The 24,009-nt window shown below is 34.1% G+C and overlaps 1 protein-coding gene across 3 annotated transcripts in view; it reads right to left on the bottom strand.

Annotated features, from left to right (window-relative positions):
- The window catches only part of Diaph2 (diaphanous related formin 2), a 714,153-nt gene that overhangs the window by 342,409 nt on the left and 347,735 nt on the right, over nt 1–24,009 (bottom strand). For all 3 annotated transcript variants that reach the window (XM_052170671.1, XM_052170672.1, XM_052170673.1), the window contains one exon: nt 4,706–4,835. In XM_052170671.1, coding sequence (XP_052026631.1) covers nt 4,706–4,835 — 130 coding nt within the window. The remainder of the gene's footprint in view (nt 1–4,705; nt 4,836–24,009) is intronic.

Below are 24,009 nucleotides of genomic sequence, written 5' to 3'. Positions count from 1 at the left end.
AAGACAGATATCAAAATGCAGAGCTGACTGAAAAACATAAATTAATTCATAAGAATTTAACATTGTTCATGGAAAACATAACTGGCTTTTATATTGTAAGATGGCACTAATTTAACTGAAGTGAAACCCATTTGGGATTTATGGAAAAATCTTAGGATTAATAGTGCCTTCAAATATATTAATATAATTTTCCTATATTGAACAGAATAGTTTTAATTAAACTTTACTAACCCTTTTGGTTTAATCCCTGGAGCTAACCTATAAAACAGTAAAGGTTTTAAATCAAACTATAAAAATTCTCAGAGCTAAAAATTAACGTGATGGTTATGGAGAGGAAAGTGAATAAAGAAGTAACCAAATGCACCTAGTAAATTATTAATACTTTATACACACACACACACACACACACACACACACACACACACACACACATATATAATATGTAAACATATTCACATGTCTTAGGGATCTATTCCTGTGATAAAATACCATAACCAAAATAATCTTCTAGTTCATCAATAAATGAAATCAGGGCTGAAACTGAAGGCAGGATTCTGGAGGTTGGATTGTTGCTTACTGGCTTGTTTGGCCTAAGTTCTTATAACACCTAAGACCAGAGGTGGCACAACTTAAAATTAGCAGGGCTGTCTCCCACCAGTAATCAACCAAGAAAATCCACTACAGGCTTGCCACAGGCAATCTAGTGGTGGCAGTTTCTCAATTAAACTTTCCTTCTTAAAGTCTGGCTTTTGTCAAGTTCACATAAAACTTGCTACTGCATAACATATGTACAATAGTTAAAAATAAAAAAAATTAGGAAAAAGGTAATTGTATTTTATAAGGGGTCCTTTTTAATTGTTTGAAGATATCAAAATTTGTATAGCTACAATACTTTTTTCCTTGGAACATGCTGGTATGTCAGTAACTAATGAAGTTTACACCAGAATAAAATAACTCAAACAGTATTATTTATTAATGTCACTGGTAATAAAAAAGGCTATATAATACTATTTGCTTCTGAACTTCAGATTTACAAGAATTCCTGTACAGAAGAAAACAGTGCACTTTCTCACTCCACTTGTTTCCCTCTCCTGTCCCAGCAAAAATAGCTAACTAAATAACTAAACAAATTCAAATAAAAATAAAACAACTTTCGAAATCTCCAGGCAATGCTTCATAAACTTCTCCCACAAAAGTACCCCTAATGGAAGCAAAGATTGAACATGCACCCCTAGGGATCTGCTTCAAGTGTGAAATTTCTTTGAAGTCATCTGTTTTATTTTAAAAATTCATGTGGTTTTTGCATTATACTCTGTAATATATATCTGTTTTAATGTAAAAATGATGTGTTTCTTCAATATCTGTGAGTTACAAAGCTCTAGGAAAATATGCTAAGTTGATACCAAAGGCGTGTGTCTCCAAAAAATGCATAATTATAAGCTGATCTTTATGAAAAATAAAGATAATTATATAAACAAAATTCTCCCTAGATTCTACATAACTCTTTGTTTACAGTTCGACTCAAGGTGATGGCACTTTCCCCCTTTACCAGTAATTTTGAGTTCTATGCTTTTCATATTGGAAAAGAATAGACCTGTTGATGCCATATTGGCAGAAAATACCCTTTTATCATAAACTGTATATAGGAATTCTAATAAACATGAAGACACATTTGTTCATTAGATATCCAATGTAATACAGTTATTAACTTGATATTGTGTTTTCCTTGTACATCCAATTTTTAAAAAAAGATTTTATGGGTGTTTTTTTTTTTTAGGGGGAAGGATAATAATTCAAAAGTAGGTGATTTATTTTCAAAAGCAAATTAATTATATAGAGTGTTGATCTGTCTTTTTTCTTTCCACTGGTAGAATGTGAGTATTATACATATAGTATATTATACATAATGCTGAAGGTGACAAAATCTGACTCAAATGACCCTGAAATTTATATTAAGAAAGAAAAGATAAATTAGACTCAAATATTAAAGAAAAGCATTTAACTATAAATAAGACATAAATAGTTTGACCTTCCACCATTGCTTTTCTTCCTGTAGAGGCTAAACTTCAAAGTCTTTTCTCCAGAGTCTTTGGTAAAAAGACATTAGAAAGAAAGGAAATGGATTTTGAACAGTGTTTTGACAAATGATAGTCAGTTGTCTTAGAGGACAAGGCAGGTGAGATTTTCAGGCAGGGGATGCGGAAGGAAATTGTACACACAGACAGGATTATTATAAAGGAATAAAAATGGCTCAAGAGAATATCTGTCTGGGTACACTGAAATGAGAACTAGGAGGAAATGAAAGTGGCTGCAAGCAGGCAGGGTGTGCTTAAGAAGTTTTTGAGTTGAGAACTCTTTGAATTTCACAGGAAAGAAAAGGCAGTCAAAAACAAGTGGAGAATGGGGGATTGCTGCAGCCAAACAATGAGATAGGAAAAGGGTATTTAGCAACAGCCCTGTGACTACACCGGTTGGATCAATACACAAAGCAAGCAATCAAAACACAATAGATACATTTGGCTGTTGAAACAGACAGCGAGAAAGAAGTTTGTGATACTGTTAAAGAAAAATATGAAGGGATTTATGAAAAAGCTCAGATATATTAAAGAAACAAAGCTGAGTAGAATATATACTTAGCTGAACTGTGAAGAACTCTAAGATATATAAGATTATTCTCTTCAAATATAACAATCAAACCAATGCAAAGTTCTTATTGGTGTGTCAGTCTTTAAAGCTATGAAAACTATCGTTTCTAACAACCGTAGCAGTGAATTTACAATGTGGCAAGTATTTTCCTATATGCATTTAAAATATTTTATTAGATATCTTCTTTATTTACATTTCAAATATTATCCCCTTTCCTCCTTTCCTCTCCAAAAACTCCCTATCCTATTACCCCTCCCCCTTGCTCAACAACTCAACTCCTGCCTCCCTATCCCAGCATTCCCCTACACTGGATCATTGAGCCTTCACAGGACCAAGGGCCTTGCCTCCCATTGATGAACTACAAGGCCATCCTCTGCTACATATTCAGCTGGAGACATGGGTCCCTCCATGTGTATTCCTTGGTTGGTGGTTTAGTTCCTGGGAGCTCTGGGGGTACTGGGTGGCTCATATTGTTCTTCCTCCTATGACACTGCAAGCTCCTTCAGCTCCTTGGGTCCTTTCTCTAGCTTCTCCATTGGGGACCCTGCGCTCAGTCCAATGGCTGGCTTAGAGCATCCACCTCTGTATTTGTCAAGCTCTGGCAGAGCCTCTCAGGAGACAGCTATATCAGGTTCCTCTCAGTAAGCGCTTGTTGGCATCCACAATAGTGTCTGAGTTTGGTAACTGTATATGGGAAGGATAGGTGGGAGAGTCTCTAAATGACTTTTCCTTGAGTCTCTGCTCCAAACTTTGTCTCTTAATCTCCTCCTGTGGGTATTTTGTTCCTCCCTTCTAAGAAGGACCAAAGCACCCACACTTTGGTCTTCTTTCTTCTTGAACTTCATGTGGTCTGTGAATTGTATCTTGGGTATTCAGAGCTTCTGAGCTAATATCTACTTAGCAGTGAATGTATAACATGTGTGTTCTTTTGTGATTAGGTTACCTCACTAAGGATGATATTTTCCAGTTCCATCCATTTGCCTGAGAATATCATGTATATATCATTTAATAGCTGAATAGTACTCCATTGTGTAAATGTACCTCATTTTCTGTATCCATTCCTCTGTTGATGGACATTTGGATTCTTTCCAGCTTCTGGCTATTATAAATATAAGGCTGCTATAAACATAGTGGACCATGTGTCCTTATTACATGTTGGAGCATAGGGTATATGTTTTCTATATGCTAATTTATTTATTTAATCTTACTGTTCTTAAATTTTGTCATTTTCTAGATTAGGATAAAAAACTTGGGTATCTAAACTACTAGCTCAATGTTCTGAAACCAATAAGTAATAGCATTATAATTTCCTTTAATCATCACTCACAACAGCAAATAGTTTTCTTTTCTTAGAGAGAAAATAAACTTTGCAGCATACTGTATCACCTGCAGTAAAATATTTTTCTTGATACATCCTCCTCTTGTGAATCTAATCCCTTGTGAACTGTGGACAATATTGACAAGGAGATTTACACTGCCTGGAAATCTTACAAGCATTGTTTCACTTCTATCTTAATTTGTTAATATAGTACAAAATGAAGTGAGACCGGAGTATGCCTTGAATATTTCTGATAAGCTTACCACACTCCTACAGTCTCATCATCAACTATTCCCTTGCACCTGTTGAGTTGTCTCTGGAAAGCAAGCCCTGTACCATGCTAGGAAATCTTCATCATAATTTACCCATTCCATAGTCATTTCTTCTTTATCTAAGTTCTAGAAGAGTATCTTTCAAACATACTCAAGGAGGAAAGTCTTAGAATCATTTTGAGAACAATCTCATTCAGCATATATTTCATCTCCTCTCAATTTTAAGAACATATTATTTGATTAGAGGTATCATCCCTTCAGTAACATAGTAGAGGTAAGAAAAAAAGGACAGGTTATTTAAATGTACAGTGTATTCAAATATAAGCCAATCAAAACTACCTTTCTACGTTCCTTATACCACCACAGAACTTTTATGATTAATAATGCTAATAGCTTCCTTTTAAATCTTATTATTTAAACAAAAGCACGAAAGCTAAGAATAGACTCAAGCCAGCTGCTAATCGATTACCTTTGCTTGCGCTTTCTACATGCTCCAGCTCTTCAGGAAATTTCAGGATATCCTGGTATTGCTCATCACAGATTTCAGCAAGAAAATGCAAAAGGGTTGATTTTTGATCTGCTGATTTTGTGTCTTTGATCTGGAAAAACAACAAGATTTTTTAAAAACAACATAAATAGATATTTTTCTCAAACAAGTGAAACAAATGATGAATGAATAAAGATCATGATGAAGCTCACTCTTACTTTTTTTTTACTATTAAGTTGGCAATGACTTCTTAATGGCAACTAGTTACATAGCTGAGGATCTTACACTCAATATTTTATAAAAGAGAAATAACACTAATAAAAGTGCCAAATTAAACCTTAATTTATATTTTCAAAAAATTTCTGAATCATTACAGCAAAATGAACTTTCTTTTTCACTAGACATGAACACTCATTTAAGTATTTATATTAATAGTACCCGTTAATATGTGTTGATGTTAACAACATTCTGGTCTTTGCATTAGTATAAAAATGTATTCTTAAAACTCCATTCATTTGTGAGATTAAGTTTATTTCTAGCTATCATGCTTTAGATTCCTTTATTTGCATGGTCCTTAAGAAAAAAATCACAAAGTTGTTTCATACAGAATGATAAATGAAAATCATACTACAAAGACATGGAAACATGATGGAATCTAACAGTTATTTGCTTAACATTTTTTTGAGAGACACTAGAAGAAAAACGATGGCATTAATAGAGTAATACAAATCTTTAAAGTATAGGCCAGAACTATTTAGATGTCTCTAATGTTTTCATATTTATATTTCTTATGCTAGATTCAGTTTCAGATGAAATCAGAGATTTACATAGAAACAATGCACAGATATTATACAAAGTATCACTATTTTCAGTTTATTAGATGTTTTAATTCTATAATCCTTACTTGATGGGTTCATCCCCTGATGTTCATATTGATTTGAAGTTTTTAGCTTTAAGGATTTTCTGTTTAGAATAAATATGTATTCTTCAAAAACAGGTTTAGGAAAGGCTGCAGAGGATACTAAAAAAGCCAGCATTTACTAAGTAAGGATCATATCATATATGTTCTCTGTTAAACTTTGTATTGGTCTTTTACATCCTCATGATGTGAACAAATATAAAGAACATAAGTCTTAAGGCTCCAGATAAACAAATGTCCATAGGAGTAATAATGTTCCAGTGGTCATCATTATATCTTGAAGTATTTCTACGGATACAGAATTCCATAAACTGAAAATATTTAAAATGTTGAAATCATGCTCATTCACCAAACACCTTTTAGCATGACAAGGTTGAATCCTACAATCCAAGGACAAGCTGTAAGAACAAAAAGCAACAGGAACCTCAAGGGCAGTTTATCTTAAGTAAAGCTAGCAGCTATTGAGGAATCAATGGGAGGCTCGGTTCCCCAAAGAGAACTGTTTAGCTGGGATTACTGTGTTATATGCTCACAGAATGCATCATTTTTACAGCATGTGGGACATTTAAAAAAATCCCTTACAATTTAACATCTGATATCCCCAAATAAGGAGGTAAATTGCAGGAAAATTCCCTTTGTAGTAGTAAGGAAATTGATTTTTTTTAAAGTCTGTGAAGACAAATATATAACAACAAAGAAGAGAAAAATAACAGCAAACTCTTCCACACTCTTCAAGATGCCAAATTATGTAAGTATTTGGCAGTTGTTAAAAAATATACATACCCAGAATGGCTAAGATTAAAAACTCAGGAGACAGCAGGTGTTGGCGAAGATGTGGAGAAAGAGGAACACTCCTCCACTGCTGGTGGGGCTGTAAGATGGTACAACCACTCTGGAAATCAGTCTGGAGGTTCCTCAGAAAACTGGGCATGACACTTCCTGAGGACCCTGCTATACCTCTCCTGGGCATATACCCAGAGGATTATCCAGCATGTAATAAGGATACATGTTCCACTATGTTCATAGCAGCCCTATTTATAATTGCCAGAAGCTGGAAAGAACCCAGATGTCCCTCAACAGAAGAGTGGATGCAAAAAATGTGGTATATCTACACAATGGAGTACTATTCAGCCATTAGAAACAATGAATTCATGAAATTCTTAGGCAAATGGTTGGAGCTGGAGAACATCATACTAAGTGAGGTAACCCAGTCTCAAAAGATCAATCATGGTATGCACTCACCAATAAGTGGATATTAACCTAGAAAACTGGAATACCCAAAACATAATCCACACATCAAATGAGGTACAAGAAGAACGAAGGAGTGGTCCCTTGTTCTGGAAAGACTCAGTGAAGCAGTATAGGGCAAAATCAGAACAGGGAAGCAGGAAGGGGTAGATGGAGGAACAGGGGGAGGGAAGGGGGCCTATGTGACTTTCGGGAAGTGGGGGACCAGAAAAGGGGAAATCATTTGAAATGTAAATAAAAATATATCGAATAAAAAATATATACATAGCTAATAATGCAAATAAAACCAGAAAAGTGGTATTTTCCTACAGCAATTTTATGCAGATTTCATTTTCCTTGTCTTGTGCTTTATAGCATTTTACATTAAAAATTTGAGCTTTATCCTGCATTCATATATTGGTGAATTTACAGATCTTTTCTATGTAGTTATCTCTTGTTTGCAGGTATAAGCATATGTGTGAGGGTGCACTTGACTGTGCAAACGTGTTAAGAATATGGAGCAATGTCTCTTGTCTTCTATTATTCCCCATGTTATTTTTTGAGACAGGGTCTCTCATTAAACATGAAGCTCTCTATTCCAGCTAGACTGGGTAGTCAGCAAGCACTAGGCCTGCCTCTGCCTCCAATCAATAGGAGTTAGACATGTTCAACTATGCCATTTTTATTTATGTTTGTTTTGTTTTATGTGGTTCTTAAGAGTCTAAATGAGAGCCCCTTATGTGATCACCAAGCAGTTTAATCACTGAACCATTTTCCAGCCCTGAAATGTGTTTTCATATTTATTCACTATCAGTGCCACTAACAATAGGCAATGTACCATGGTTATGCAATTTACCATGGTCTATGATTGAATCTATTAAAAAAAGGATAACATGTTGGTTAAGCAAAAATGTTATTATTTCTAATTAAATCAATAGGGCTTCTAGATAGCATATATATTTAGAACAATAACATTCCCTTCAAAGCATGAACAAATATGGTGAAGCACCTGCATTGTCAGTGTGAGAAATCTATCCAGTTGGAGTGGGAAACAAACTGTTTATAGTCTATATAACAATATTTATTTTGAGATCCCCCACAGAGTCTCAAATAGTCAGGAAATGATGACCAATAGGTGGTTTTTAAATCTTTTTCTTTATGCATAACAATTTGATCGTTTCTTCAAAACTGAGTAATATTTAAATATACTGCAAATTATTTCAGTAAGTGTAATGCAGTACTTTATATTGTGTATGTATAATTAATTACTCTATATCATTCATATACTAGCCATAGTCTCTTTTTTCTCAGACCATATAGCATTCATTTTCAGTAGAAGACAATAGAAAACACTTTCATCAATACTAATATTTATCTACTAATTTGCTCTTGTAAGTAGAAAAGCTAGATATATCCATCTTTAAAAAAAAGGTAATCTAGCTGGGCGGTGGTGCCACATGCCTTTAATCCCAGCACTTGGGAGGCAGAGGCAGGTGGATTTCTGAGTTCGAGGCCAGCCACTTCTATAGACAGTTCCAGGACAGCCTGTCACACACAGAGAAATCCTGCCTAAAAAAAGAAAGGTAATTTAATTTGAATATATATAAAATCACATCAAAATAGTTGGGTTAGTTTAATAAGATACAAAATTATTTTCCATTGAAACCTAGTTTCTTAAAATTATATTAAAAATGTATATGAATCTCAACTAAACAAGGAGGTAGCCAAGCTAGATGTAGCCTAAGTCTCAGAGACAATTACACTAAGCATTTCAAGGCTTGTTCTAGCCAGAAGCAAAGTGTCTTTTGTCAGCATTTCAGCTTATTTCTTTTTCAACCTATAGTGAGCAAGAACTCAAGAAAAATATCTGACATCTTTTTATGAGCTGTCATGGAGGGGGACTACTCCATAATCCCCTACTATGTGCATATTTCCAAATAAAAAAAGCAAAATAGTACTTTCATCAAATAGAAGTAGTTTGAAAAGTTTAAAATTTTATATTATTTTGCTAACGTGATTTAGTGAATATCAATAAAAATAAGAGTGAATCATTGAAATAACTGAGAGCTGTTCAACTCTCAACCAAATATACAGTAGTTTTAATTATATTGTTATATAAAGGTTACTAACTGAAATTAAATGAATTCTGTTTCTTTAATCTTTAATAACATTCATAAATAGTACATAAATACAAAATAACCTTGGCATAGCAATACCTTCTTCTAGGACTAATTCTCTTTATCTCTTTCTGTTGTTGTTGGTTTGTTTTTGTTTTTGTTTTTGTTTTTGAGACAGGGTTTCTCTGTGTAGCCCTGGCTGTCCTATAACTCACTTTGTAGACCAGGGTGGCCTCAAACTAAGAAATTCACATGCCTCTGCTTCCCAAGGGCTGGGATTAAAGGTGTGCGCTACTACTGCCTGGCTGTTTATCTCTTTATAAAATATAGAACTAAATAAAATTTAGTGGAAAATATGAAATTGCATAGAAAAGTGAAAATATGTTGAGTAAGTCTGTGGCAAATGCAAAGAACGGATGCAATTATAAAGAGTTGTCAGACACAGAGGAAAACTGGATGAATTTGAGTCATTGTGAAAAATATGTATTTTTGTCAATGAGCAACAGGCTTGTTCACTATTCACTTCCTGGAAGTGAAAATAGGAAAAGTCAGACCCCACATGTTTTAAATTGTGCACATAAAAATAATATGTAGCTTGTCAGAAAATGATAACTTCAGAGTAAGCTAAGTTTAGAATGAAAAGGGTAGCAATGTGTAAACAGTCTCTGAGGAAGAGGATATGAACATTCTCTCTGCTTTAGTGTTATCCATGTGAATTCACAGGCACTTTTTAAAATCTTCAAAACAACCCAGGGAATTGGTGGTATGAATGTGCCCAACAAGTGGCACTGTTAGGAGTAGGCCTTGTTGGAGTAGGTGTTTCCATGTTGGAGGAAATGTCTCACTGTTGAGGTGGGCTTGAAGAAACATACTTCCTGGCTTCCTGGAAGCCAGGCTGCTCCTGTTTGCCTTTGGAAAAAGATACAGATCTGTCAGCTCCTCTAACACTATGTCTGCCTGCATGTTGCCATGATCCTGCCATGATGATAATAGACTGAACCTCTGAACCTTTAAGCCAGACCCAATTAAATGTTATCCTCATAAGTTGTCTTGGTCATGGTGTCTCCTCACAGCAATGAAACCCTATCCAGGGCAACAAACAACACAGAAAATATAAGCAGAGTTCACACACTTAATAAAGACAGGTGTCAGAGCATACCCTGTTCACTTATACATATTGAGATTTAATATTTACTGGATTTAATAATGGGCTATTGGTTATGAAGAAGGTATTTGGGAAGGGGAACCATTATGCAGGAAGCAAGTTCATTAATAAAAATGAGTCTTTCCAACTTCACTGAGTGTGATTAATAAATATCACTCTTGTTTTTTCACAGTGATTTATATATATTGTAGTTGTACCATTTATTTCACAACACATAATTTTGTTTATATTCTCAGTATCACCCACCAGATTGTGACCTCCTTATATGATCAGATCAGGTTTTTCTTCCTGGACTGTTCAATGAATAAATGCTGCAGACAAGCCAAAGATAATTAAGGCTAATTCAATGATTAGAGAAATCTTTGGTGACCTTCAAGTATTGTTTCAGAATACTGCCAAGGATATAAAATTAAGTGGACTGAATAGTCAGGAAGAGGAGGTAATGTGTAAGGATAATTTATTCAAAATATTGACTGTGGATAATAGCTGGATAATAGAGGGTACAGTAGCACCAGCAGCTGGAAAATGGTGAGGCTAGTGGCAAAAGTTATTATAATTATCATTCTGAATAAGTTCAGCATAATTAGGCCTGAGGAGAATAGGAATTAAAAGAAATAAAAATAGACAATCAAGAATCCATAGGTCCTATGCTGGGAATACAGATTATCAGGTGGCTTACACAGTGCTGGGTTCAATTCTCAGTACTTTAAAAACAAACCAGGAAAATAATTCACAGGTATAGGATACATTATAAAATAGAGACCCCTTGATCAAGAGCAATGGCCTCATCTGAGCAGTAGTTAAAAATTCACAACAATTAAATTAGATACTCAAGAGTGTGTCTTGCTATATCAGAAAAAAAAAGGTATGTGGCAATTCTGATGAATTCTGCCTGGCAATTATGATGTATTCCAAAGTTTGAGAGCTACAATGATAAAAATTCCAGGTCAAGAGATATTCAGGCAATTATCTACAGTTTACCTACAAAATCTTCCAATTTTAAAATAATGAGTATTATGTTTGATGTGTTTACAAAGCTTGGTGTCAATTTAAAATTAGAGAATTATCTAGCAATTTGTGGCTAATAAAGGATAAATCTAACTGTTCTTGATTAGTTCACAGAAATTGACACTGATCTCTATTACAACTTACCACTTACTGGTACAAGAACACAACAATCTATCAGTGTGTGCCATGCTGTGAAGGATTCAGATATATTGCTCTTTAGACGTATAAATCATCTGCAATTTTTCCTTAAAAGTTTACTAAAATTATACTCCCACATCATATGAAGTCTAGTGTATTGAGTTTAAGTAAAATCTTAAATCAGAGAATCGAATTTTAAGTTGTGGAAAATTGGGTGTCAAAGTTGTCCTCAGAAAATAACTGGAGGGTTTATATGTTCCTCAAGTTTACATTTCAGGGCTATTAGGCTTTCTCTAAGGAGCACAATGCCTTAACACTTAGGCCATAGACAACAGACATATACTTATAGAAAGTGCAGTCACCCTGTGTTTCTGGAAAACAAACGAGAATAAAATGATAAAGTACCTTCAGTGATGCAGCCATATGCTGATACTGTGTTACTAGAGTCAGCATCCCAATTTCAGGTGGAAAGTAAATAGTGCAAATGTGTTGTTACATAGGAACAAAACAGTGGATTTTAAGCATCTGCCCCAAAGCAATTTTACACTGTAACTATAGAGTGTTATAGAGAATCTACTTAGCTAACTTCATGAAATTTGTCTTGCAGACATGGCTGTAGAATATATGGTGATCATACAGAAAAATGAATTGCACATAAAGAATAAAAGAAATGCAATGGTAAAGTCATAGACATACTCCCTAGTGAAACATTTTTAGATGTTTTAAGGAGGTCTAATATCGAAGTGGTGCTGAAACTTAAATGTGAGACAGAGGTCCATGCCAATAAACTACATTAGAAGGGCACCCTTTTAGTCTGCTCTCTTCCTCTTATATTTATACAAGTGGCAACAAAGAACTCATTGAACTTAAGTCCTGTGTTAATAAATAAATAGATGCCCACTCACTCTATGTGAAGGAAACAGCCCTCGCATACCAACAGGGCCCACTCAATACACACCTATACTGGGTGGATTAACCTGAAGAACAAATGATACTTCTTTGCATCAGAGTCTGGCTGAGTTGTTGAAATGAAACCATTTAATCTATCACCAGGATCACATAATTCAACTTTATTTCTTTTAGTAAAATGATCCCTAATTATGGCTTCTTTCTCCCTATTATATTTAAATATTCATGGAACAGTTAATATTTAAGCAATCATGAATGCTCTACTGCATATTTCAAAACAACTAGTACTGCTTGCCAGTCTTGATACGGCACATGAATTCTAATGTTAGTTTCTTTTATTTTTAAAGAATTAACTTCTGTGCTCTCTGCCAAGGGTTGTTTGCAAATTATTGCTTTCTCCAACACCCCACACACTGCAATAACATTGAGAAAGATAATGTATTTTAAGGATTGCATTTACCATAAAGACATTAGCTCTGCAACTACCACCAGACAGGTCTAACACATGCTTTCCTGGCTTTATTTCTGAATCTGTCACCAAAACTTGTTTTTTTAAAGGTGTTACATGACCACAGTTGACACTAATTCAGCCAAATGTAATTTATACTGGAAAAGTTGTCCTAATTCTTTATGTAGGCTTGATTGTCCCTTTTTTACACTCTGATTTCTGTATTATACTGGCACTTCCAACAAAAGGGAACAGATGATATCAATTGTATAAAAAGTCATGCAATTTAAGAGCTTTCCACTTGTTAACTTAATTTATGGTAGCAATCTGTGAAAGCAGAGCTTAAACTTGAAACCATGACAACATTAAATGTAATAAGGATTCATCTCAATTGCCACCTTCAGGCCCAGCAGGGCATTTGTGCTGTTAGTTGCTTAGAGAAGACAAATTCTGCTCTCCTACCCTCGATGTTCTTCTTCTCAGAGTTTTCCTCATAGCCCCACTTATTCAAGGAGAATGCACTCCAGATGCATTAGTCTGAAGGCAGGACCAGAGGCAAATCAACAGCCATTTATGTTCATTTAGGAAAGGCCACAATGAATTAATGAAATATGGCTGTACATACAAAAGCAGGTCTACTGCTTGGAAGTGCTTTCAGTTAATCAAGCTACCAAATTCTTCTAAGAATAGTTTTAAGAAAATCAAATCATTTTTAAATTGGTACAAAAATAGTGTAGAAGCATAAGCATCTCTTGGGTTTTAAATAGCTTCCTCAATAAGGTGTGGTCTGTACAAAAATAAAAGCACTTAACTTTTATTGTAATGAGCATTTTTACCTAAACCTGTCTATATGGAGTTTGAGAGTAAGTGAAATTCGTTCTTTGTTGTGTTTTCCCCTGGACATAGCCTCAAAGAATGTTAACATCACTAAGAAACAGCATAGGCAATATTACAGGTAAATGACTCAGAGACTTTCCATTAGTATGAGTATGTGTAACTTAGGTGGTCAACAATATACCTCTGAAAACCGAAATCAATTGCACTGAGAATTGCTGTTTAGGAGTTGCTGGCGTATATTGATGTCAGTAGCTTCCTTCAATTAATCATTCATTCATCTTCAATTTTCTATATATTTTTACAGTACAAATTTACTTAATAGTAAGTATATTCTTCTCTTGGGAATTTTCCTTATCACTTTCTGTTTTTGTACCTCTGGAAATAATCATTGCTTATATCAGTGATAGCCTATTACAAAAAATGCAGCTGTGAACCCTCTTCTACACTGTACGAAATGTGCACAAAATTTATCATTTTAAATATTTTAGAGTAGAGTTTAGTGGCACTAAACACATTCACATGCATATATAACATATCCCCCTATCCTTAATGAGAACTTCTTGTCATCCTAAACCAAATCTTTAAACGTATACATTCTACCCATTTTTATCTTTCACATCTCTTCTTTCTAAATGATTTATAATATTTTTCCATGTTCCTTTGCATAGATTTACCAATATTATATTTTAAAACGTTTTTATCTTTTGGATGTGATATGCCCTCCTAAAAGGCTCAGGCAATATAGAATTGGTTAACATATGGTAGCACTTTGACAGGTGAATAGAAACTGAAACTATTAACCCCATAAAAAGTTATTAGGAGATGGACATGACATGAAGGGTTATATCTTATGTCTGTTCCCATCTAAGTTCTTTCTGCTTCCTTTCTGCCACGAAGTGGGCTGCTTTATTCCACCACGTACCCCAGCAATAATATTCTATCTTGGTTCTAGCCTAAAACAACAAAAGCAACATGCTCATCAAAGCCATGAAGCTGTGTGTTCCAATCCATCCTTCCCTCTACTAAGTTGTGTAGACTGGGTATTTTGTCACTGCAACAACAAGCTGATAAGAAAAAAGTGTTCATGATAAAGACTTCATTGAATCTGAAAAATAAATTCCTTTCTCTAAGCAGTCAGTCTCCAAATAATTTATATTTATTTCATCAAACACAGATCCTTCACCATGAGAATTAAATATAAAAATGTTTCATTCATACTTACCTAAACAAAAGATACAGAAGTCTCTTACTATGGGAAGCAGTGCTTGGTTTTGTGCTTGATTAGTGAAATAGGGGTTATGAGCAAAATATAGTTTTTTTTTTTTTAATGTTTTGGTACTTTTTAACATCTGGCTTAATAGAAAATAGTTGGATTCTCCCAGCATCATCCCATCCTAGTTCTAGCCTCAAACCATGTACCCCATTCCTCCATTCCCTTTTCCTCACAGGAAAGGTGGCTCCCCATGGGTACTGAAGCACCCTGGTACATCAGATCATAGCTGGACAAAGGGCATCCTCTCACACTGAGTCCAGACAAAATAGTTTTAGTTATACATTTATATTATTGTTTCGAAAAAGTAGTGCTAAATTTTATGGATTTTTTTTTAAAATACTGACATTTAATTAAGAGGTAGAGGAGAAAAAGGATAATAGGAAGTGAATATATACAAAGAACTCAAAAAGTTAGACCCCAGAAAACCAAATAACCCTATTAAAAAATGGGGTACAGAGTTAAACAAAGAATTCTCACCTGAACAATTTTGGATGGCGGAGAAACATCTTAAAAAATGCTCAACTTCACTAGTCATCAGGGAAATGCAAATCAAAACAACCCTGAGATTTCACCTTACACCAGTCAGAATGGCTAAGATTAAAAATTCAGGAGACAGCAGGTGTTGGCGAGGATGTGGAGAAAGAGGAACACTCCTCCATTGCTGGTGGGGTTGCAAATTGGCACAACCACTCTGGAAATCAGTCTGGCGGTTCGTCTGAAAACTGGGCACCTCACTTCCAGAGGATCCTGCTATACCACTCCTGGGCATATACCCAGAGGATTCCCCAGCATGTAATAAGGATATATGTTCTACTATGTTCATAGCAGCCCTATTTATAATTGCCAGATTCTGGAAAGAACCCAGGTATCCCTCAACAGAAGAGTGGATGCAAAAAATGTGGTAGATCTACACAATGGAGTACTATTCAGCCATTAGAAACAATGAATTCATGAAATTCTTAGACAAATGGATGGAGCTAGAGAACATCATACTAAGTGAGGTAACCCAGACTCAAAAGGTGAATCATGGTATGCACTCACTAATAAGTGGATATTAGCCTGGAAAACTGGAATACCCAAAACATAATCCACACATCAAATGAGGTACAAGAACGGAGGAGTGGCCCCTTGTTCTGGAAAGACTCAGTGAAGCAGTATAGGGCAAAACCAGAACAGGGAAGTGGGAAGGGGTGGGTGGGAGGACAGGGGGAAAAAGGGGGCTTATGGGACTTTCGGGGAGTGGGGGGCTAGAAAAGAGGAAATCATTTGAAATGTAAATAAAAAATATATCGAATAAAAAAAAAGAAAAAGAAAAAGGATAATAGGAAGTGGATACATGTTATACTTTGACTTAAATGTGTTACTATAAACCTCATCACTGTAGAAGGGGTGCTAATGAGAATGGGCACACACTAAATGCTGAAGGGACATAGTAACTTAAGAATCGATTTTAAATACTGGAAAATAAAAAGTAATGTGTAGGGGGCTGGAGAGTTGGCTCAGTGCTTAGTTCATCTGCTACTCTTGCAAGAGGAAAACTTTTCACTGTATTTAATTTCAAGTGTCCACATGGTGGTTCACTGCTATCCTTAATGTCTGTTTCAGGTTTTCCAAAGGACTTTTCTGACTTTTCAAGGTAGCAGGCATGTAGTACAAACATTTACAGGTAGGCAAACTATTCATATGCATGAAAATAATTTTAAAATACGTATTCTGAGATACCATAATGTAAGTAAAGAATTCAAAATAACATAGAGAAAGACAACAAGAAGATTAAGGCTTTGCTTGCCCTGATGACAGATTTCAGGGAAAATCAAATTGAAGAGAAAGGTGCAAAGTCTATGTTGTACTGGTATTATCCCTTTCCTTTGCACAATAATGCAGTTGTTTTATAGTGTTGGATGTCATCTCACAGAACACGTTATTTCCTGGTAGTTAGTTACCCAGCATTTATGAGCAACATACTTTAGTTTTTATGTTTTTAACATTATTTTTCCATGTGTGCTGCTGTATGGAGGATTCCCCCCCATATGGCCCTCCCTACATTGTTCCTTCTGTCTGGCCTTAATATTACAATGTTCTATATGTACCAACCAGCTCATAAAAATACACATTGGAAATGTGTTTGATTTTTCATTTTCCCTGAAAAATTCCTAGCATTGTGTCCCACAGAGAGTAAAGGTTCAATAATTATGGCTATAATTACCAGCATGGAAAAAGTATTTAAATGGTCATAAATTATTCCTAAAGTGTCTAAAATAATCACAGACTTTTACTTTTGTATAAACAATCACTTTATAAACTTTTTTCCTCTGTCATTGGCTCTCCTTATGAAAGTTGTGCAATGCATTCATTGGGAAGGCTTCATTTGATCAGAAAACCAGCTTGTAACATGACTGGTCACATTCAGTCACAGTAGCCATGTTTTATTTTGAACAACAGTTTCAAACAGGGTTTAAATCCCCTTTGAACAGAGCTTTTATAGAATAAAAAGGCATTTGTTTTCAAACTTACTAATTATATTCACTAAATGCTGCTCATGTTGTAGACTCTCCCCCACTGTGAGAATTACAAAATCAGTCATAAGATTAAACTCAGAAAATGACTACAGCAATTCACAGAATAGTAAGCCAGCTGGGTTCATTTAAATCCTCTATGAAAACAGTTTTCATGGTGAACCAAGTAGGACCTACAGCTAGTCCCATAAATCATCACGTCTTGTGTGTTCTGGTGCTAAAAATGTTTATAACCACGTTGAATAAATGGTAGGTTCATCAAGAAATGCCCTTAAAATTTTCAAAAGCAGAAAATTCTTTATTTCGAATAGTTATACTCCTCAGCCCAACAACTGTCACATTATTATTTAGGCACAATTGTTTCACAAATACAGTTATGAAACAATATTAACTGAGTTTTTTGAGTTAAATACTTTTTTGATGAATAAAAAACCTGGTGTGTATATTTAGACAGGTGGTAAGAATGTTTTAACAAAGACAACATGTCAAAAATAGATGACTTTTAAACAGTCAGAATGGACAAGGAATACCAATCAATTCTGAACTCACAAAACACACTTTACTAAAGAATTTAATGAACTAAAGATTTCAGAATTTAATGACTTTTATACAACTTAAACTATAGTGTTGTAAATGTGCTAAATCTAAAAAAATGTAAGCAAATTTTGAGAAAACAAGTTTTACTTTTAAATATTAGCAGATTCATTTACACCAATGAGTATAAATGAACATTTCAATTTTGAAAATAGTATTTAATAAGCTCACAAGTAGATGCTTTAGAATCTAAAGTTTAGAGCAAAGAAGGAGAAATGAGAACTAATCTAAGACTTGCTTTTTTTTTCATTTTTAAATTTCAAGTCTACAACATCAACGACAAAATCTTCTAAGAAGCACATCCTTTCATAACTACAATTTGAAGACATACATAAACACACTTAACACCTGCTATATTTGGCTTCTCTGAAAATTAATCTCACAACTAGTCACTGCATACATTTCTCACAGTGACCTATTTAGAAAAACTGATTTTAGAGCTTGTTCTGTGAGGAGGAATTTCGCAAGAAGAAAATTTCATTTTTTCCTTCTGTTTAAAACTTTTAACAAAATGACTTTTTATGTTATTTAATATACAAAATGCATTCCTATATAATTTTGTTAGTCTTTTTTGTATACTGAATTAAACTCATATCCAAATAGCTGTTAGTCTCAGTCTCTCTCTCTCTCTCTCTCTCTCTCTCTCTCTCTCTCTCTCTCTCTCTCTCTCTCTCCCCTCTCTCCCCTTCCATTCCTCTGCTGCCTTTCCTCTCCGTTTTCTTTCTTCCTGTTTCCCTTCACCACCACTCTGTTTCATGAGACAAGGTGTCACTTCATAAGCCTGTCTTTAACTCACTATTTAGCTCAGGCTAGCTTAAAACTCCTGGGCAATCCGATTGCCTCAGCCTGTCATAAGATAATAAGCGCCCCACCTTTTTTTTCCTTTTGATTTTCTGTCAAGGGCTCCCTAAATTGCCCAAACTGGCCTTCAATTCCTCCTGTACATACCTCAGGCAATTCTTAAACCTGCTATTTTCTTTCCTTAACCTCAAAAGCAGTCAAGATATATGACTCCACTGCCAGGCATGCCTCATTTCAATTACTTGGATATCTAGAATAAGAAACATCAATAGATTACACTAATTCTACAAAATGTGTAATCATTTAGAAACAGTTTAGTTTATCACCATAGAAAGCATTCATAAAGTCTGAGATGGAAAACTCCTTTCATTAAGTATCTTTCTACTTTAGGCATTAATTTGCCCAGCAACACTACTATATTTGATAAGGAAAGCAAGTACTCTATGTCTCAGAAATAGGAAAAGAGTATTTACTTTCACAGAAAGACATTGATTTCAAAGTACCATATCATAGGTGAAAAAAGTCATGGTGCCACAGTCATTTATTTCCAACATTTATAGGAATACAACTCTGAAAAATAAACTCAAAAGTGGTGTTTATTTTCAATTTGATCTGTTTTTATTGGATATGTTCTTTATTTACATTTCAAATGTTATCCCAATTTCCCCTTCAGAAAACCCCTATCCCATCCTCCCTCCCGCTGCCTCTATGAAGGTGTTCCCCTACCCACGCAGCCACTCCTGCCTCCCCACTTTAGTGGCATTCCACTACACTGAGGTATTGAGCCTTCTCAGGACTAAGGGCCTCCTCCCCCATTGATGCCTGACCATCCATCATCTGCTATATATGTACCTAGAGCCATGGCTCCCTCCATATGCACTCTTTGGTTGGTGATTTAGTCCCTGGGAGCTCTGGGGGTCTGGTTGGTTGATATGGTTGCTCTTCCTATGACGTTGCTGCAGTAAAGGTAAGGGCTTCCTCTTGGATTAATGACCTGGTAACTATGTATCTTGATCACTGAAGAAATAAGATATCTAAAACAAACCTGACTACTGACTAATGTGCACAAGCCCACATACATAGTAACACAATAGGAATTAAACAACATTAGTAAGAGCTGTGCTCATTTAAAAAAAATAAAAATTTAACTTTATATGAACTTTCTATTACTTTTAAAGCTTATAGTTTATTGACTTAAGTGTTTCCTGCTTTATAAATGTAAGAACTTATAGGAAACAAAACTCATGACAGTTTTGATAACTAAGTCTAGAATACCACTGCTAGCATAGTAAGACAGCAGTAATATGCATTGTTCTTGTGCTCCAGGGTATTTATTGGTTCTCAAAGATGAGAGTCCAAAGGAAAAAAAAACAATAAAGCACAATGGATATAATTAAAAGTCAAGTAATCCATAAGTTGACCAGTGGCAACTGTTTAAAACTGTCTCTGATATTCTGTCCTTGTGTTCTCTGGTGCTTAACGTATTTCAGATTTCTAATTTGGTAAAGTTCTTGCTTCACTGTTAAATAAATAAATAAATAAATAAATAATAATAATGCAGACAAACCCTCAAACTGAAATGTTTATGTTCAGCGGTCATGAATTATGAATAAATTGTATGGTGTGTCATTATATGCTGACATTTTAAACATGATGTACTATGAATGAATTCCCTTCCATTCGCTGTAGCTCTGAATCTTATGTCACTGATTATCAACAAAAGATGTGAAAACACATTGTGAAAATAATTCCGAAGCAACTCCAAAGTTTAAAGGACTCATGGGAAGCCACATCTGGAAGGACAATCTAACATTTCATCCTATTCTATACATGGTCAAGAGTATAATCTTTCTTTTCATAGGATTTATTTTACACAGCCAATTATAAGCCTGTATCATTTATTTCTCAGTAAGCTGTCAAACAAACTTCCTTCAACTCAAGTAATGATAAACATTGATAAGAAAAAATGCATTTCAGTTGGGCAAAAGAGTCAGAGATAATCTTGAAAAAACTGCAGAGGGATGAAATATTTGAGTCTGCTGTCACTGAATGATTACTTATAAGCCATTACTCTGCAGAGAAGATTCTCATTTTTAAACTACTGAGAATAATTTTTAGCATAAGAGAAGGCTCATTATTATGATAAACGAAGACCAGTAAAAAAAGTTTCATATTTATATTAAAAACTATCAATAAACCTGTATTTAATCCTTCTGCTTGGTGTTCAAGCAAGCCTAATTGATTGAGAGTTGTATACGCAGGAGACATTGAGGATATAAAGAACAGACATCAATTTCAATCAATTTCAGAGTTGAGACAGAAAAGCAAAGTCCCTATATGAGGACATGTTCGGACGTCAGGAGAAATTCATTAGCTCTAGCCAAAAGAAGGAAAGCAGCCAGTATCTTGGTGTTTGAAATATGGTTTTGTAAAACCATATTTTCTTATAATCTTATAATTTTCCTTTATATAAATCAAGCCAGTGGTATTTTTGCATGATACTTGAATTATATAATGTTAAATATTCACCTCTCTGAGCATTATGGTTTTTTGTTTGTTTGGGTTTTTTTTGTAATTTACTATCATTTTATGCTAAAATTCTACTATTTATAATATAAGTAACACTGTTTTAAATAAAAATAATTAGAGACTATAAACATTTGCAAAAATTTACATGTCACCTGGACTATTTCCTCAGTTTTCTCCTGGATTATTTACAAGGTTCACTGCCACATACACTGGGTATATTCTTTAGGGATATATTTAATGGTAAGTACTAAGTTGTGAGCTATTTGGGTGAGAGGAATCAAACCAGGGTCCTCTGGAAGAACATCCATTGTTCTTAAACATGGAACCATCTTCAAAACCTGGTTGTGGCTTTAAAGGTCAAGTTCTTTACCTTTTCTCCATTTGATAGTTGAGGTATCTCAGATCTTACTGACAAACTGAACTTTTCTCTTGAATCAGATAATCACCAACTAATTTAGGGTTTCTATTGTTGAGAAGAGACACCATGGCCAAGGCAACTCTTATAAAGGACAATATTTAATTAGGGGTTGCTTACAGGTTCAGAGGTTCATTCCATTATATTCAAGGCTGAAAACATGCTAGTATCCAGGGCAATATGGTGCTGGGGAAGGAGCAGAGAGTTCTACATCTTCATCGAACTGTAGCCAGAGGAGAATTCACTATCTTCCAGTCAGCTAAAAATATGTTAAAGCCCATTCCCACAGTGACACATGAAAAGGCCACACTTACTCCAATAAGGCCAATCTTAATAATGCTACTACCTGGGACCGTCATATTCAATCTACCACAGTCACTTTTGGTTATAACCTTCTATAGATCCAAATTTATATGCTAACACAGATAAATGCATAGAGAATGCATAGAGAAGGCTTGGCATTTTTAAATATTTTCTGTACATGTATATTATATATACATTATATATATTATATATACATTATAATATATACATATATATATATATACACACTGAAAACAAAATAAGAAGTATGCATGAAGTACATCATTCTAGTTGCTTAGAATTCCAATAGCTAACAGTGAAGCATAGTACAATCTTGCATTGTCAGTTCAGCTTCTTTTAAATTAGTGGTTCTCAAACTTTTATTACTGCTTCATAAATGTAAGATAGCTACTGTTATGAATCCTAATGTAAATGGTTTTGACTTCTGTGAAAGGGTCATTAGACCCCAGAAGATGTAATGACATATATGTAGAAAAGCTCTAATTTTTTATAAGCAGGGAACACCTGTTTGGTGATTCATAAGAGATAATTCACTACTGAAATTAACAAAGCATTTTATAGTCTTTATATCCGTTTATGTTACTTGGCATTTTGGTTAACTCATTTGTTTTTCTTTTATTCCTAAATATCATGGCAGCAAATTTAGAGCATCCAAATATTTTATATTATGCATTGAAACACATCTGACAAGGTTTAATTACTTAAATCATGCCTCATTTTTCAGGAGATGAATATTTTAAAGTGTTTTAGAGGTTCTGATAAAAAGCAGTAGATGGTAATTTTAAATCAAAGAAAAAGAATTATCATTAGAAAAATTTAGGTAAGAAATGGTATCACTTTTGAAGCATAATCAGTATTTTCAGAAGAAATTCCCTATGCAATTTGTTAAAGAAATAAAATCAGGCAAGTAATCTTTTATAAATCAAGTTTAACAGCAATTCTAGCTAATCTTGTATCAGTGGTAAGTTAATTCCATCTTTAAAAGATTACAGATCTAAGCTAACTATTTCTATGCACTTCAGTAAATTTCTGTCATTTTATACAGTTACGTCTACTCAGAATCCTTTATCTTCTAGGAACAACTTTTTATTCCTAAACATTGTGGGAATATCATGCATGTATATGATACTTCTCTTTATTAATGACATGTATTTCCACCAAAGTATTTCCCAGAAGATAAAAATCCAACTGAAAAGTGTGGGTGAATATTGTAAAATCTTTACTTCTTTTTCCTTTAGAATACCTATTACTACATGATAGTATTTCCCTCAAGACGATTTTTTATTTTATTTGAAGTTGGCAAAAATCTTTGTGCTAAATCCTTTGAGCGTACCTCTAGTGATAGATGTCAGATCAGTGCTATATGGAAAAACTATTATTTGACAGGTAGATGACAGGAAGAAAACTCTCTCTCCAAAAGATGAGACATAAGTATAAAATCTTTCTGTGAGATTAGTATACTCTTTTGTTCATATATATATATGAACACACATATATATATATGTGTGTGTGTGTGTGTGTGTGTGTGTGTGTTTAAAGTTATTTGTTATATATATCTAAGTTAATTGTTATATGTAGTTATTTGTTTTTCATAGTGATTATCTTTTAAAGATAATCATTTACATAATAAATTTAATAAAGTAAAACTAAGGCAGTTTGAAAGTGACATATTTGTTCAAATTAGAATAGTTTGCTTAAGATCTTATATATAACTTAAATGTAATATAGATATATAAAGTATGCTATAAATATATATATATATAATATAAATTTCTGCCTTTTTATTTAATATTCAATATTTTCATAATAGTAAACTTAATACATAGATTTATACACTATACATAGACAATACACTCAAACCAAGTAGCATCTTATTTAGGTAGGATGGGATACATAGCCAATAATTGAATGAACAAGCCCACAACAATTTTACCTTATAAATACACATATAATTATTCTTAATTATGGTAAATATTACCATATTCTATGTGGTGTTATCTGATTAAATGATGTGTTGTTCCCTGCTACTATAAGAAGAGGGAATAAAAACTATTCTTATGCAATAC

Source organism: Apodemus sylvaticus, chromosome X, assembly GCF_947179515.1.
Source record: "Apodemus sylvaticus chromosome X, mApoSyl1.1, whole genome shotgun sequence".
Taxonomy (NCBI): domain Eukaryota; kingdom Metazoa; phylum Chordata; class Mammalia; order Rodentia; family Muridae; genus Apodemus; species Apodemus sylvaticus.
The sequence above is the reverse complement of the archived record's forward strand: the minus strand, read 5'-3'. Positions and strand labels throughout refer to the sequence as shown.